The sequence below is a fragment of the Pagrus pagrus genome, assembly GCF_965226575.1.
Source record: "Pagrus pagrus genome assembly, chromosome: 13".
In the NCBI taxonomy this organism is placed as follows: domain Eukaryota; kingdom Metazoa; phylum Chordata; class Actinopteri; order Spariformes; family Sparidae; genus Pagrus; species Pagrus pagrus.
Window position 1 is genome coordinate 29051433 of NC_140197.1, and position 18562 is coordinate 29069994.

At 39.1% G+C, this 18562-nt stretch overlaps 2 protein-coding genes across 2 annotated transcripts; one reads left to right on the top strand and one right to left on the bottom strand.

The window, feature by feature from the left end:
- Positions 1-5583: 5583 nt before the first annotated feature.
- Positions 5584-9935, bottom strand: tmem100a (transmembrane protein 100a). Its single transcript, XM_084370744.1, has 2 exons — positions 9665-9935; positions 5584-6869 (listed from the first exon to the last, which is right to left on the bottom strand). The coding sequence occupies exon 2, from the start codon at positions 6774-6776 to the stop codon at positions 6369-6371; it is 408 nt and encodes a 135-aa protein (XP_084226870.1). The 5' UTR covers positions 6777-6869; positions 9665-9935; the 3' UTR covers positions 5584-6368.
- Positions 9936-12599: 2664 nt separating this feature from the next.
- Positions 12600-18228, top strand: pctp (phosphatidylcholine transfer protein). The gene is made up of 6 exons (XM_084370563.1): positions 12600-12756; positions 13653-13770; positions 14944-15023; positions 15134-15305; positions 16091-16158; positions 17436-18228. Exons 1-6 carry the CDS (start codon positions 12628-12630, stop codon positions 17508-17510), a joined length of 642 nt encoding a protein of 213 aa, XP_084226689.1. The 5' UTR covers positions 12600-12627; the 3' UTR covers positions 17511-18228.
- The last annotated feature ends 334 nt before the right edge of the window (positions 18229-18562 follow it).

Sequence of the window (18562 nt, forward strand, 5' to 3'; positions counted from 1 at the left end):
ACACTGGCTGCATGAGATACACCTCTTGTTTTTACGTTTTACATCTCTAAATATTTTTTACTAATTTTTATTAATTTTTACACGTAAATATTAGCATGTTAGCTCAATAGCTTCCAGGTCATGTGATCAATTCACTCAAAATCATGTTGGGATCATGTAACTACACTGGCTGCATGAGATACGCCTCTTGTTTTTACGTTTTACATCTGTTCATATTTTTTATTAATTTTTTTCATGTTTTATTAATTTCTATATGTAAATATTAGCATTTTAGCTCAATAGCTTCCAGGTCATGTGATCAATTGATTAAAAAACATGTTGGGATCATGTAACTACACTGGCTGCATGAGATACACCTCTTGTTTTTACGTTTTACATCTCGAAATATTTTTTATTAATTTTTATTAATTTTTATATGTAAATATTAGCATGTTAGCTCAATAGCTTCCAGGTCATATAGGTCCTCATACTGTGTTTTGTGTGTGTTTGTTTTCAGAATGAGGGAGAGAGACAACGTGAAAAAGGGACAGGAAGAGAGGGACAACAGGTAAAACAAATAATACATGTGTATTCTGTTAAAATGTATCTATCTGTATAATCGACCTGTTGTTTTGTGTGTTGTCTTCTCATTTCAGAGGGCCCCATGCCTGCCTTTGCCTTGGGCCCCAAATTTCTTAAATCCGCCACTGTTCACAACGTTGAGTTCAGGGACCTCTACGGTTCATCACACCTGTCGCTGGTACTCTCCAAAGGTCATATACAGTAGGCGATGTCTTCAAAGATCATACGTGTTGTTTTGTAAATGATATAGTCCTTCGTTTTGAAGAATTGCAGTGAAACAACGGAGGAATAACTAATAAAAAGAGACTCATACAGTCTGCCTAAAATCTCCTGAGTTTAGTTTCAGTCTGCCGTCTTCTTCTCTTGACACCGTGAAGGTTTATCTTTGCTCTCAGAATACAGAGCATGAACTCAGTTTTGGCCTTTTTCTTGGAACAGATCTTATCAACACAGTATTTGTTCCTCCTCCAGCCACAGAGCCCTGCAGAGTAATGTTAACAATCAGACGACCTGAACCAGGTCAAATACAACAAGTCTCTGAAAACATTCATCTCCTCCTGTCCTTTTGTTCCAGGTTGTTCCAGAAAATGACCGAATGTCACTTCAGTCCGGTCAGCTGGTCGGGGAGGGAGCTGTCAGGTCAAACTGTTCATGCTCCGTCTGCACAGCTGTTTTATTAAACCGGACCAGGATCCCTGTAACGCTCACCTCATTATGTTTAATTTTGTTAGATTTGAACAATGTGCGATCGGTGGGGTTGAAGTCTTGGAATTTGAGACTTCAGCTTGTTCTGTGTTTGGCTTTTCTTTTGTTTAAGGAGGTGGAAAGTAAATGTGTCGTTACTGAAGTGCTGTACTTACCGGTGAGAACAGAATCGAGGTTCTGGCACTGTCCATTTCCTCCTCTGTGTTTCAGAGGGAATTATTTGACTAATCCACTACGTTCAACTGAAGGGTGTAGTTTAATTAAATCTGAGTCAGATTTTATACTTCCTTCCTTCTGGCCACTTTCATTTCTTCATTTCTTTTCTAAAGTTCTAGTCTTTTATTAGTCTTTTCTTGATTTATTTCCTTCTGTCTGTGTTTCCTTTTTTCATTCTGACACCTTCTTTCCTCGTTTATTTCCTTTCTGTCTTTCTTGATTGCTTTATTTTCTCCCTCCCTCTCTGCTGGCCCCTAATTAATTTTTTTAAAGCTCTAGTTGGTAAGATTGTAGCTGAATTTTTAAAGTATCCAACCAAAAACATCCCACTGCACCCAGTTTGCTGTGTGCTTTGTGCTAATGTTGGCCGCTGAACGAGTCTGTTATCCGTGGTCCTGTTCTTTGGCTTAGGGGCTGTGTGCTTTGTGCTAACGTTAGCTGCTAAATGAGTCTGTTCTTTGGCTCAGGGGCTGTGTGCTTTGTGCTAACGTTAGCTGCTGAATGAGTCTGTTCTTTGGCTCAGGGTCAGTTTGAACGCAGCACGTTGTTGGCATTGCTAACCAAAAGAAAGAAAACATCTAAAATCATCATAAAGAACGTAAACATGGCTACCACTGTCAAGCTAACATGTAAGTGTTGTGAACGTTTGGCTGCACTTTCTCTGCCTTTTTTGTGTCGCCAGCCATAAATACTGTTTTTTAAAAATCTTTTATTTGTCGGAGCATTTGATTATTGATTGCTGTCTGGTTGTTAAGAGATTTTCTAAAAATATAACAAAAAAAAGCTTCAAGAATAGCTGACCAACCCTCGCTTTAACTTCCGTCTTTTGTCCTATTTAAGTTTCTTCCTTATCTCCCTCCCTTATCGGATTTGTAAACCCAGAAAATAAATTGATACCAAGATACTAAAAGACTATTTTACTTTAGAGTCTTTCCTGTTTATTGATAAACTAACCCGGCAGCGTGGCGCAGAGTGGAATGACAACCACGCGAGGCACAAAGAGACGCACACAGTCCCTGCATGAGGTGCCAGCAGCGTGTAAAGAGGCTATAGACGCCGGTGGACAGCACCTGTCAAACTTCATATCAAGTCACCCGATTTTCCAGCTCCAGCCTGCCTTCCTCTAACCTGTCGAGCAGGGCAGGGGACGCCTCGCTGTGTCACGTGTCCCATAAATGTGTCACCGATCTGATCTCAGAGTCCGTACAGCGCTGGTAGCGTGTGTGGCGGTGATCTCCCAAAAGTGACAAAGTGTGTTGGAGGTTCTCCTCTGACGCAAGAAAACCATTTAGTTGTAGTGTCTGGTGTCACGGGGACGCATAGCAACGCAAATGCTGCCTATAAATACACTTCCACGTCCAGGCTATTTTAAACCCGACAGGGTCAAACAGGAGAGTTCAACTTCCTTTTACCGCAGGGAATTTATATCCCGAGATGTCTGGAGAAGCCGGCAGGGAAATGAGCTGATGGTTATTTAGATGATACAGTATATTAACTTAATTAACACAGTCACAACATGATATGATGAGGCCAGATTGGAAAAATAAGCGGACTAGAAATAGACGATTAAAGGGTCAATTCACTAAAACGAGATGAAAAAACATGTTTTCTCACTTATGTCTAGTGGTGTTTAGTGATGCACTTAAATTAAATTTTAATTGAGATGAGATGAGATGAGATGAGAGATGAGAAAAAAATCTTGACTCCTCTTACTTTATCTTGCTGGTACTTAGATCACATGACAACAACTAAACCATCTCCACTCAGGTTTTTGGATGGTTATCTCCATCTGAAGTAGGAACATCATGTGTATTGTACTGCCAACGGCATTAACAGATTTATAAAAAATAGATAAATAAATTTAACAGAAACATTTTTGCAGAAGCAACCCTCTAGTTACTCTGCACAATACACTGATTTCTTTGGAGCCTCTTCCTCCTCTCGCTCCTCTCCAGATTTTTTTCACATCCAACTCTGTGAATTCAGGATTTACGTCGACCAACCAGTGTTTGCTGGAACACTGGATAAGATGAACCGAGACGGCTTTGGTGGGTTTATTTTCATTTCCGTCGAGCTTGAAGGAAATGTGTTTTACGATGATAAAATGTTTCTGTAAATGGAGTCTGGTGGATTTGGTGAGAGCAACATAACGGCTGTTTATGGTTAAAACCAAAAGGATTTTACTCAGAGACAAAACAATCTGAGCCTGTACGGGCCAAAAAGAGGCACTTTTAGTGGACGTGCTTTGAGAGGCGAAGTTGCCCTCGAGGATTACGTTGCAGGCTGCTGGCCGAGGCGATCAGATGGACCAGTTTCCAAAACAAACATGAGCACGTAAACAGAGGGCCCAGGTTTAAAAATACCTGGATGACCCTTTGAATTTTATTCCATGTTGTGTGTCACAGTGGAAGACAACCAAAGCATCTGGGGATGCCTCGCAACGTCCTGACAAACACATGAATGTGTCTCTTTCACTCTAGTTTGACAACTTCTGCAACTTTTTACTAGTCAACTTTGACCTCTGACTACTATTGAAACACAGTTACAGATTGCTATAATTCAATTTTGATCTGTAATTGTGATTGAAAAAGATATTACTGATGTCTATAAATAATTAAATATATCTTTAAATCAGTTTTCACTTGTCGAAATGTCATTTCTACATGTGAAAATATCTAAAAAATATTTAAAATTCTCGTTTTAACAAGTCAAAATGACATTTTTGTCGGCTGTGAACCGAAGAACCAAGAACTCGACATGACTCTGATGACCTGATCTGACAGAGTGACCATTTAAAAAGCCAAATACACCACATAGTTCAACTGGAGCATTATGGGAACAATGATTCTGGTCAGAGATGTTTGTGTAGACTTTTTTAAAATGTTATTTTTAAGTTCAAACATTAAATTCACCTGCATTGTGTCGGGATGGATGCAGAAATCTCACAGACAGATCTCTAAAACTCTTGCGAGCTGACCTTTTTAATAAGTCATGATATGTTTTGATATTTCTAAAGCTTATTAATTTAACTGACATAACAATCCAAAGCTTTTTTTTTTTCCCTACCATACTCAGTTTGATTATTTGAGGTAATCAACAGCAGACAGTCTGTTTATTTGTGTGTGAAGACTCCGGCACACCCATGTACGTCAGGGGAGAGAGGGAGAAAAACATTTCCTTCAATTCAGCACGGAAAAGCAAAGAGCTGAACGTTAATGTAATAACTCATCACTTGTCTGACTCATAAACTGTCTCGAAGAAACAGAAACTGTGACGTCAACTAATCAGGAGTTGCTCCAAACATTAAAATCCTGACCTGTTCATAATCAGTATCAGTGAATATGTAGGTCGTCAGAGCTGGTGCTCATTTAAAAGAGTTTTAAGAGTCCTAACCAAAAGTGTTTTTTTATGTGGATATGTTCAAAAATGGTTATGTAAATTTTGCAGGTTAACTGTTTTTTCTTTTTTAAAGGAACAGTTTAATATTTTGGGAAATTTGCTTATTTGCTTTTATTTCCTAAAGTCACAACACTGACATCAATCTGTTGTGTAAAGAGTCAGGACATGCTTAGCTTAGCTTAGCATAGCATAAATACTGGAAGCAAGATGAAACAGCTAGTGTTAGTGGGGTTGCCAGGTTTGTTACCATTGTGTCTGGATGGAAACCAAAACTTTTTCTGGCAACCTCAGCTATCTGGGTCTGAGAAGTGTGTTGGAGCTGCACTCTTTCTGTTGTCCAGCAGGAGGCGACTCGACTGGTTTCAAATAGAAGTACGACTGTATGTAAGCTTATGAGAAAATGACCCTACTTCTCACTTGATTAATTTCCTCACTATACAGTTTCCTAATGTGTTAATGGTCTCAATCTCTAGTTTCAAGCCTTCTTCAACACAGCATGATGTTCATTTTGTGAATTTTGGTCCCATTTAGAGTGAAATAGATGATAAAGCAGAGTATGATTTAGGGGCGTGGCTTCCTTGTGATTGACAAGTCTCTACCACGGCATGTCCTCCATAAACCAATGAGGGTGCAGATTAAACAAATGAGATGAAATGTGTTAATTTAGTTAATTAAACACTGAAACTTCTTCGCAGATTATAACTTTTGTATTAATGAGTTTATTAAACCTCACGACGTCCTGTTGACAGTTGATACATGCAAACGATTACATCAAAACAAAACATATGCTACGTTTAATATCGATTTACAGTATTGATTATTTGATGTCCCAAATTACTGACTGAATTCTGAACGTGTCACTTATTGAATTTGTTAATAGATGTCGTTTAATACTGAATATGATGATTATGAAGGATCAAAGTGCTTTAAGAGAAAATACATGTACAGTTAAATATTCTCTCTGTGTATAATATCACGTGCCTTCTCATCTGAACAGGATATAGTGTCAGATTTTAAACACAGTCCTCATCAAGTACCATCCATAACAGGCGATCCATAATCCCTCCCTGTGAGATGGACACTGAGACTCTATAAACACGTGTCCGAGTTAAAACATAGTAAACGAGGCATGAATCATTGTCCTGGATTTTCCCTCTCCTTTCCTGCGCTGTTCATACCACAGTCCCTCCCATCACAATCAAAGCCGCCACATCCAACGGCGGATTAATGGGAGACTTCCTCTACATCGCTTCGCACAGTGGTAATTCATCTTAATTGTGATACATTCCTGTTGGCTGCGTTCCCAGCTCGCCAGATGCTCGACGTCTGTTTGACAAATAAATCCCTGACAATGTCTTCAAAGCTTTCAGTTCTGGGTCTGCGGTCGAAGCTTTTACAGGTCGGAAATCCCAACGCAATGCTGGACAACATCTGTCCACAGCTGGTTCTCCGACTCAGAGAACCAGGATATGTGTCGTCCGACTTGTTCATGTGAAAATACTCCTCTGGTTTGCGACCAGGGCGGTTTGGCTCTCCCGTCGCCTCTCCTTCTTCCTCTCCAGCCTCATCTTCCAGCAGACGGCGCTGGACGCTAGGAGCACCAGTCCGGCCGAGAGGAGCACCAGGCCGAAGTAAGAGATGGTGGAGCCGTGTGAGTTGAAGCTGTAAGCGACGGCGGTGACCACGATGCCAGCGATGAGGACCACCACGCCAAACGGGATGGTGCAGCGGTAGCAGGACAGCTCGGCCCCGCCGGTGGCTGCGGTCAGCTGGATTTCATTGACCAGGGGGATGTTCACGGTCGTCACGGGTGTTGCGGGACGCTCATTGTTGTTGTTGACCTTCTCCGAGGTCACTGGCGTTCTCATGGCGTCCTTATTAGCTTCTTCTGGCATTGCAGGATCAAGGAGCCTTCTGGTAACCAACCACAGATGGTTCCTCCTTGCTGTCGCCCCTTTTACCAGGTTCCCTCGCTAGGGTCGCCCAGTCTGTGTGGAGAAAGAAATCATTCATTAAAGGAACAGTTCACCCAAAAATGAAAATTCAGTCAATGAGGTTGTTTCGCATTGTGATCACAAGTGGACGGCTCTAAGCACCTAAGAAACTCTGCTACAACAACTTGCCTTCTCGTAAATTCTACATTAAATGCAATATATTATGATGCCTGTCAACATTTAACTGTTTCAACTGATTTCACCACCTTTTTCAAAACAGAAATCTTCAGTGTAGCTGCTTGTGGGATCACGGTGCTTACAGAGACTTAGATTACGCCAGACGATGTACATATGGAGCCATTTTGTATTTACTTTTTATTGTCTTTGGTTTGTTTGTTTGTTTGTTGGTTTGTCGCCGGGATTACACAAAAACTGCCAAACAGATTTCCACGAAACTTGGATGGAGGACGGGTCTCGGCCCAGAATAGACCCCATTAACTTTTGGTGTTGATCCAGATAAAAAGGATCAAAGATTTTTTTTTTCTCACTTTCTTTAATTTTTACATTTTCGGAAAGTTCTCAGGGAACAAAGCATAATCTTTTCTCAGACGCGATGAGGTAACATAGGATATTGGATTAAGCTTGATTGAATTAAAGGGGACTGCTGTGCCTTGGTGGAGGTATGCACTCTACTGAGTCCCCATCTGTTTCAGTTGTTTAAGAGAATGCTGAAATGCCGTTTTGCTGTGAAGCTCCATAAAAATGTTTTTCTGGACTACGAAACTTCACCTGACTTTCCATCAGCATGGGGGGAGGAGATAATGAGTTTTCCTTTTCTAAGTAAACTGTCCCTTTAAGTGAAAAAGAAAGCAGTGAAAGAGCAAAACTTGTTGCTCAACACTGGACAGACGAAGACAAAGAGACCCCACAGATGCTTTTTCTGAGAATTCAACACCACGTTTCACAACTCAACCCGAGTCCTTCTGAGCGCCACCCTGCTGCTGCTTTAAAGTAACCTCTTTTGCACAATCCCCCGCCGCCTCCTGACCCAGTCAGGGGAGGTTGCCTGAATGACGCAGGACCACTCAGCCCAGCACGAGCTGAGACATTCCCTGGAGAGCGCAGGATATGACATTACAAACTGCTCCGTGAAATGCGAGGAGCTTCGAAATCACCAGCAATTTCACAAGCACTCATTCTCCCCCCCCCCCACCACCACCTCCACCACCCCAAACCTCACGTCTGCAGAGAGGAAAGCTGTGATTCAGACAATAAATGAGCAGGACAGCGTCACTTACACTCTGCATCAGTGTCGGGGTTTCAAACACGTGTTGCTCAGTTGTTTTCTTGGCATTAAAAGCATTTCTTTTGTTTGTGCGACTGTGAGTCTGACCAGCATTTCCCAGGCTTCAACTGAGGTTTTGTCGTCTGTATTTTAGGGAACATTTGGGACTTTAAGCAACTTTAAAAATGCCACATGTTGGGTTTTTAAGTGGCTGATAAGAGTTTCCACACCAGGATTTTATTCCTGACAGAGTGAAATAATTAACTGGTTGAAATTTTCTGAGAGCTGCAACAATTAACTGTATTTTGATCATCGATTAATCGGTGTGTGTGATTTTTCAAGACAACAAAGGTCTAAATTCTCTGATTTCAGCTTCTTAAAATGTGAATATTTATGGTTTCGTTTCCCCTCAGAGACAGTAAGCTGAATATCTCCTATCTATGTAGCTCCTCGCTGTTTCCAGCCCATCACATGTGAAGGCTTTTCTTTTGTCGTTAAAGATTGCAAAATGAATCTCGAACAAACCAAGAAAAGTTAGTTGTGGGGAGTTCAAACGGTGCATTTTACTAGATTTTATTGACAAAACGAATCAAACGAAAATATAATTTACAGATTAATCGATAATGAAACATTTGTTTGCCTGAACACAGACAGTAGAAGAAGAAGAAGAATCTTTGTTCCACATAAAATAATGAGAATTTGTCTCTTTAGACTCTCAAAATTAAAGCAAAAACACTGTTACAATCCATCACAGACACATGAAAAATCAATGTATTGATTAACGATTAAATTGTTTAGTGATAAAATTGTCCAGAGCCCAAAATGACGTCTTCAAATAGATTCATTTAAACCAAACAACGCTCCAAAAATCTTCATTAAACTTCAAAAATAAGAAAGAAAAAACGGCAAATCCTCACATTTAAGACGCTTGAATCGGTAACATTTGACACTTGAAAGGATAAAAAGATTATTAAAATGTTTGGCAACTAATTTTCTATCAAATGCCAAATCAGTTAATGGACTCATTGTTGCAGCTTTAAAAGGATTTAAAACCCAAAAACGTTGGCTGTGTGCTCTCGAGGACAGATTTAAAAGGTTTGTCATGCTCGTGAGAAGATCTTTGCTTTCTGTTTTTAAGTGTGGAAGAAGTTAAACAGTTGGCGGTCACTTTTATTCATGATTGAACTCAACAAACTTCCTCTGATATCAGTGAAATGAACAACTCAACTTATTGCCTTCACTTGGAAGTTAAGTGGAGTTTGTGTCTGTGAACAATTAAAGAAAAGGAGGCATTAGGTGAAGGTTTATCCAGCTCTCACAGTCAACAACAATAATGTGTTGTATACAATCTTTAACAGACAGGCTGCACACACAGTCTTTGTTTAAACTGCTGTAATTGTAAATCAGGCACAAGTTAATAAAAATACAAATTAATCCGCACCACCTCCATATATTTAACTCTATGTGGAGCCTTTATTAGCTGGTCACAGTTAAATGAATGTAAACCTGATGTTGCTGGACATGCTGGACAAAGCTCCGTGCAGACACAAGAGGGTTCAGTTACCTCACAGCCGTTTTCCATGTCGCTCCACAGCCTCCAGACAGCTCCTCTGCAGCGTGCGCTCAAACTTGTCTCATGAAATATTCACTCACATTCATCTGATGTAAAGGCAGTGTTGTTGTTCCTCTGTGCTGAAGCCGACAACAAACAAACAAACAAACAAACAAACAGACAGACAGACAGGCAGACAGGCAGCGTCTCTCTCCGGCCTGGAATCTGACTCCCATTCATGAGGAGCGTCCCCCCTGTAAAGTCCTCAGGTTCAGAGCTGCTGTCTGACTGCCATCCCCATTCACTGCAACTATTTCAAGTATCGATGACGGGACCGTGAAGCTCCGAACCGTCGGGAAACATGCGATTTCCGGTGTGTTTCAAAAGAAATCTCGCATCAGTACCAAGGTTTGTTCCACCATGCTTTTATTTTGTAATCAGTCAGTTTGTTTCCGGTTGGATGGGTTGACACTGGAGCTCAAAATGTAAAAGAACAAACTGGAATCATGATGAGTGTAGAGGGACCTGTTTACATCATAGAAATCACTTCAGAGTATGATTGTATGTTATGTTATGTTATGTTAAATTATGTTATGTTATGTTACGTTGTGTTATGTTGTTCTGTTGTGTTTTGTTATGTTATGTTGTGTCAATTGTGTTATGTTGTGTTTTTTTATGTTATGTTGTGTTATATTGTGTTATGTTTTGTTATATTATGTTATGTTATATTGTGTTATGTTGTGTTTTTTTATGTTATGTTGTGTTATATTGTGTTATGTTTTGTTATATTATGTTATGTTATATTGTGTTATGTTGTGTTTTGTTATGTTGTGTTATATTGTGTTGTTATATTGTGTTATATTGTGTTATGTTTTGTTATATTACGTTATGTTATATTGTGTTATGTTGTGTTTTGTTATGTTATGTTATATTGTGTTATGCTGTGTTTTGTTATGTTGTGTTATATTGTGTTATGTTATATTGTGTTATATTGTGTTATGTTTTGTTATATTATGTTATGTTATATTGTGTTATGTTGTGTTTTGTTATGTTGTGTTATATTGTGTTATGTTATATTGTGTTATATTGTGTTATGTTTTGTTATATTATGTTATGTTATATTGTGTTATGTTGTGTTGTGTTATGTTTTGTTATATTATGTTATGTTATATTGTGTTTTGTTATGTTATGTTATATTGTGTTATGTTGTGTTTTGTTTTGTTATGTTTTGTTATATTGTGTTATGTTGTGTTTTGTTATGTTATGTTGTGTTTTGTTGAGCTATGTTATGACAGGAAAAAAAGGACCTTAGGTAAAGACAATTTATCTAAGGATGTAAATAATTTAAACCCATATTTAATGTAATATATAGCCAACACTTTTTGGATTTGTGCTGTAATCTCTAAGTGATATAAACACTGTGTGGCAAGAAGTGCAGAAACACAAAACACACCATCTAACACAGCCACATCCATCATTTCTTACTGATCCACTTAAGATTAGATAAATAAATCCTTTGACATTAAGTCTTTGGTTCGTGATGTTTATGACTTGTTGATGAAATGATGAACTCCTCCCGCAGGTGTCTGATGCTCCTCTGTGACTGTTTATAGAGGGCAGGGTTCAGACTCCAGCTGACAGCTGGACATGTTATTATCCTGAATATTAAAAATGTTTCACGGTGATTTGAAAAGGAGACGACAACCAGAAATCCCAGCTCACATTTGTTAGTGTGAGATAATCAGTGTTATGTAACAGAGAGAAAATCCCTGAGCAGAAGGGAGAGATACCTACTGTGTCAATGTTTTTACAGTGTGTACAACAGGTGTGTGCATGTTACACCATGAATTGATGGCTGTTGTGGGACATTTACGTAATCATGACAACAACAGTGATCCCTGAGAGAGTCTCACACAGTGTTAGGTCAGCGTTTAAATCCAGATAGAAGCCAGAAAATCAGTCGTGGAAAAAGTTTGACGGAAAGTCAGTTTCTGTCAAATGTTAAACATGTTTCTTCTATTTTTCTTCCTCGGTTGATGTTTGATATTCAGTTTAAAGTAGGCGAAATTATATCACCTTTCACCAATTAATTAATTAAAACAGTCATAAAAACATATTAACAAATACAAAACATATGATGACAAACCTGTAAAATATGATTCATTGCCACAGTTTGAGCTCCTCAGGTCTGAATCACCTGCAACTAAGACTATTTGTCTCTTATTTTAAAAGCCTGAAGTAGAGAGAAATCTAAAAAAAGTCTTTAAAGAATAAAATCTATGTATGTCGACTTGTTTACTTAATTCAAGTAACAATATCAGCCTGTAAAAATACTCCAACACAAGTCATTCATTGAAACCTTCACTTAAATACAAAACAATATAAAATACAATAAAAGTTAAACAGGCCCATGTGAGTGTTAAAAAACATTTTACAACACTAGTCTAATAATTATATTATTGGAATATTATTATAAATAAATATGTTAGCAACATTTTATTGTAGTCTTTTGTTGACGTGGAGCCTGTTTGAACAACTTTATTCATTTTTAGGTAGTTTTATTTGTAACAATGTCTCACGTTTTTAATAAAATTATGTAATATTTCTTTCTAAAACATTCAAAATGTCACACAAATATAAATGTAGTGGAGTAAAGAAATACTCAAGTATATATAATATAATATAATATAATATAATATAATATAATAACATATATACTAGGTTAGCACATAATAACATATAATAATAAAGTATTTCTGATTTCTGAAGTAAGGTAGTCATATACTCCAAACTGTAAAACTACTTGACTAAATATAATACTACTAATGATACTACTTCCCTTCTCGGACAGTTTTCTGTAAAGAAATACAGCAACATGTGCACACCTCAACCATTAACCCTTTTATTGTGAAAGGTGAGAGCGGAAGCCCGGTGTCCCCTCCGTGCTGTGTGACAGCTGCTGCAGAGGAGCCGTCATGTCGCTGCAGTTCACAGATGAGGAGTTTCAGGACGCGTGGAGGGAGCTGGACGAGCCGCAGCTGGAGGGAGGATGGGAGCTCTTCACCGAGACGATGGGAGTCAAAATCTACCGGCTCTTAGATAAGGTGCGGAAAATAAATCAAACCGCTGCTGTCACCACCGGAAAGACGGCTGCTGCCTGACTGACGGAATTAATCAGTCAGGATCCGTTTGACGCCTGTAGCGTCGGTATCATCATCGATTATCTTTACAGAACTGACGTGATATTATTATATTTAATGTAATTAACGTATTATAAACATTAGTAGATACATCGGCAGTGTCGTCCTAGCGGCCAACATGGGGAATATCCGGAAATCAAGCGAGAGCTGTTGGCACAGAAACCTGCCGCCAAACTCCATTTATAAATCTGTCATTTTTATTTTGCTTACGCTTTGGGCCCAGCTACACACCTCGTCCAACCGAGATGAACACACTAATGAAATCAGAATGATCCACTCTTAATTTCGGCGTACATCTCACACATTAATTAAGTACTTTGTAATTCATTTAGACCGAAAGGTGAACAGAAATTAAGCAAGTAAAACGACATTAATTATTAAATTGTAATCCATAACTTCATGTATGCAAGATAAAACAAAGTGAATGCATGAATTCTCTCAATTATTCAGAATAATGTAGGCTTACTGTTCACTGCTGTTTGGAAACTAAGCAACCTTAAATGTATGTTTTTGTGAATGGAGTTTGGTGTGGCTGTACCTTCTCCTCATTAAGGCACACATTCAGCCACAAAATCAGTTATTATGAATGCAGTGTGCCTCGTTTATTTACATTTCAGTGTGAGATTGGAGTCTTTACACATGTTTCTGCACTCTTGAATAAAATCCGACACACTTCCTCATTGTGGTCGCACGCAGACTGGCTCTAATCAGAGTTGTGTGGTTTGGGATTAGTTACACACTGTGGGTGTGGCGTGAAGTCTGCATTTGGAAGAATGAACTTTCATGTGCTGTTTTCTCAGGAAACTGGACTTTATGAGTACAAAGTCTTCGGTGTGCTCGACACCTGCACTGCAGAGCTGTGTGCAGATGTCTACATGGACTTGAAGTATCGGAAACACTGGGATTCATATGCAAAAGGTAAAAATTAAAAACAGTGAGGCGAGGTTCACACTGTCAGTGTAGTTGCCATCCAAAATCATTTTTCTCTCATCTCTCCTGATCAAGAACACATCTTCATATTCACATTAACCTTTTTTGAAATGTCATCCTTATCTTCATGCACCTCTACAGTAACCTGCAGGTAACATGCTGTTTCTCTAGTCTGTAGCCACATGTTGTATTGTAGCTGCCTCGTCTAGTTTTTAAAACAAAAGTCCAGCTTGAATCAAAAACAGTTACATATTTTAGATGTAGCATGTGTGGTTTTACTCATAGTTTAAGTAGTGTGTGTGTTTTTGGTGCAGTCTTATTGTCTGTGGTGGTAACATGCAGTATTGTATGTGATGGTAAGTGTTTAAGTTGTGTTTTAAATGGTAGAAACTAAGTTGAATAGTTTCTTAAATCTGTTTGGATCAAGAGAAACTTTACTGAAACAACATTAGCCTACTGGGAGGCTACAGTTATTTCACACATTTCTTTGGTCAAACTTTATTAATTGTCTTTGTTGAAGACAATTTCAGCGTCATCATACAATTGTATTACAATTGTCGACCAGCCCTCGGTTCTGGTTTTGGAGTATTGGTTGGACAATTGATGCAGTTTGCAAGCTTGAGCTCAGGAAACATGAAAAAATACATTTTGATCTTTTTTTTTTTATTATTTATTTAGTCAAACTTTATTAATTGTCTTTATTAAAGACAATTTCAATGTCCTTACCTTTTCTTGCCATAGAAACTAGGACTGGGTGATACCACCTAAAAATAATTTTGTGATATTTTTCACACCATATCGAAATATCCATGTCTTGATATTTTGAAATCTCCTCTAAAGGACTTCATCAGTGTTTGGACTTGGAAACAAAATCAAATATCTCAATATCACAATTGAGGTGGATCACAATGTGGATGTAATGAGTGAGTGGGTAAAGACATGATGAGTCTGTTAAGTAAAGACAATTACATCACTTAACTGTAATTTAGCCTTTAAAACCAGGAAAAGACATTTAAAATATCATTATGACCTTATAATATCCATGTGTTGCCCAGCCCTAATAGAAACCATAATCATTTTAAGTGTATTGTGTGTCATGTATCTGTCCACCTGCAGCTGATGTTTTTCTCTTTAATGTTTTAAGTTATTTGTTTTATTCAGAGCTCTATGAGAAGGACTTCAACGGACAGAATGCGATCTACTGGGAAGTAAAATACCCTTTTCCTCTGTCAAACAGAGACGTATCCTTCTGGCCGGCGCAAATACAACCAGTCAAACACGCGAACACTCAAAGTTTTCCCCTTCAGGGTGTATCGGAGAGCGTATTTTTCCCTAACAGCTCAACTCTCAGTACGTGTACGTGAGGGAGCGGAAAGACCTGGACGTGGACGGCAGGAAGATCTGGGTGATCCTCGCCAGAAGCTCTCCGGAGACGGCGTGCGCGGAGAAGAGCGGCGTGCTGCGCGTCAAAGACTACAAGCAGAGCGTCGCCTTGGAGAGCGACGGAGCCTGTGGAACCAGAGGTAGCACATGATGAGGGGATATCATGAGACCATATCCAATCTGAGTGAATGTCAAGAAGTGCTGAAATTATGAGCTCGGCAGAAAATCAATCATTGCAGATTTCCTAACATTTACAGAAAGTATGTGAAAGTGTTATCTTTAGTGTTACACACATCAGCAGTCATGTCCTGGCAGCTAACATTGGAAAATATCTGGAAAATGAACGAGAGTCTGTTGGGCTCAGAAACCAGCTCACACCAAACTCCATTTACAAATCTGGCGATTTAATTTTGCCTCTCCCTTGGGCACAGCTATGTACCTCTTTAAACCTGGTTGAAAACATTTATGAAATCTGAATGATCCACTCTTCAACTCGGCATACTTTACATCCCACACGTCAAGGCAGTAGTTTTTAATTTATTCTAATTGAAAGGTGATTAATTTGGTTTGCGCTCCATTGCCAAAGGAAAACAAGGCCCTTAAACTGATGTTTTTATGAATGGAGTTTGGTGTGACTTTCATCTTGTACTTGTATCATCTGTACTTTCGCTTCAGGTAGATATATCAATGACTAGAAATGAAGTTTGTCACGTTTAATACCATTTAAGTGTGAGAGAAGCATCCTCTTTCATTTAATCATCATCCAGACCTCTGTTCTGGTTTTGAACTGCTGTTTGACCTGTAAAAAATACATTTCCGACCATTTCTTTTAAGATTTCTTTGGTCAAACTATCAACTGATTAATTAAAGACAAGCTCATTAGATGACGCCCTAATATCAGGCATGAACGTGTGCTTTGTTTCAGTTTTCCTGAATTACTTTGACAACCCTGGTGGCATGATTCCTACCTGGCTGGTGAACTGGGCAGCTAAGGTGAGTGTGTGCAAACAATAACAGCATCAAATATTTAACCTCTTAAACCTGAATAATAATCCATTAAGTAGATTAAGCGGCAGTGGCCTCACTTAACAGCTACACTTGGGTCACATGTGAAGGATAGTAACATGACTGCATTGAATCGAGGTTTCATTTAAACATAAAAGAAGCAGATGTAAGTTTATTTTATTCTCATGTTTTGGACTTAAATGAATAATATAGTTAGCAGCAAATCTCCCTTGTAACTTGTGCACGATGTACGGCGGAAAGAAACGGTTTAAGTTTCTGTCAAGCAGCTTCATCTGGAGACATTTCCCAACAAAGAAGGGGATTTATGTGATTTGAATGGCTGCCTGTGGGGATTACACTTCCTCAGCTGTACAAGGAAAAGAAAAAAAAAAACAGCACAGGGGTGAAAAACATTGAGGAGGTGGTTTTGTATTGATACATGACATGTGTGAGTCTTATACTGTATCCACAACCACATGAAAACAGTTACATTTCTCCTTCTTTGTTCTTCCAACAAAAACGGTGCATCACCTGCGTCTCAGCTCCATTTTGACGAGATGCTGGGAAACTTGCAGCCATGTTCCTGGCAACCAAGCCAGATGTTTTTAACCAGACGTCGGGGAAATTCCCAGCTGTATTGGTGACGAAAAAACAGATTTTTTGTTGAGACGTCGGGACATTTTCCAGCCATGTCAGCGGCTACAAAACAAGATACTGCAGACGAGATGTGGCAACAAAACTGGATGTTTTAGATGAGATGTCGGAACATTTTCCAGCCTTGTTTGTGCCAAAAATATCTGTTATTTTTAAGCCATAAGACCATAAACACAGCATTTTTACAACGTTTTCGAACAATTTAAAATCGAACCCAAAGAAATTGCAGAAGTTGCACAAACAAAAAACAACAAAAAACGTCTTTTAATGGAAACTGTACGTTCAACAAAGCCTAAAATTTACTTAACTATCATTCACAAGTGAAAGTCAAGAAGAATCCGTCTTGGAAATGTGCACATGTTCACTGTTAACCTACTTAAACGGATCTGTGATGAGGTCTTTAAAGAGAGCGTTTAAAGGGTTCACTCTCGGGCCTCGGCTCCATCCCCTCGCCTGTTTCATGGTTTTTCATCATTATCGTTAGCAGATGTTGTTGCGGGGTGATGTCAGCGGCTGCTCTCCTCGCCGCCCCTCCCGGGTGGGTCTTCCAGGGCACATGTGTTCATGACGCTTTGCTGATAGACGCTCTTGGTGTGTTTTTTCCTGTGCAGAGTGGCGTCCCAGGGTTCTTGACAGACATGCAGAAGGCCTGCAGCAACTACAGCAGCTACTGCCAGAAGAAGTGAACGCGACTGACGGGACGACGGCTCACGCACAAGGGCTCGGCTTTAGTTTTGGGAGGTTTTCTGACGATCAAATTAGACTTTTCTGTTCTGGTGTGGGGGCTGCTACCCGTCGCTGTAGCATGCTGTTTACTCAGGCATGACGTGCATGACCAGCCATCCCTCAATAATCGGCTGGTGTTGAATCAATCCTGTTCCATTGTACTGTATTAACTAAATACTGTGTTGGGTTTTCTGTGCAATCACTGTACGCTCCGCCTCCTCCAGGATTCAGGAGCTGTCAGAATATTTTTTAAAGATTTGTTTAGAGTTTAAACTTGATTCTCAGATGTGCTGTGTCGCTACTTCGGGGCAAATGATTTCATGACTTTATTTATACTTTATAAACTGATTTATTCTGTTTGGTCACACTGGACTCTTCTCATTGTCTCTTTTAACTCACTCATTTGTTATAATGAAGTGAAAATGACAAATCTTTTCTGTCAAATGAATGTTGCCTGATTTTTTTCCCCATGATGTCATTACTTATGCAATCGTAGTGTAGTGATACTCTATGCTGATTTATTGTGGGTGCATATGATCAAAGGTACAGTAACTGAACTAATACTGTACAGTGCTCCAGTCCATACAAGTGAATGTGGTTTTATCTGGTCATGAAAAGCCTATTACTGTGTAATACTGCTGTGTTATTGAAATGATTAAAGTATTATTTGAAATTTGACTGTTTTCTCACATCTACACTGACAGTGACACACTTAGTTGCCAGTTTGTTAGTCAGTCCCTTCAGGAAGTTAAATTAACGCATCTTCAACCAATCAATAAAAGCTGCGTCGTACTTCTATGCCACCAGATGTTCTTGCTCGTTCCAGGTTGTGAAGATGTGGACGTGACATGAACGTCTCACATTTTCAGACAAACGTTACAGCTGAAGACTGTTGCATTTATTCTTTTGCAATTTGTTCTTGCTCCTGCAATTTCATTTCTAAATAATAAATGCCTAAAAATGTTGCAACGTGATGAAATTTGGCATTTAAGGCCCAAACAATCCAAAAACA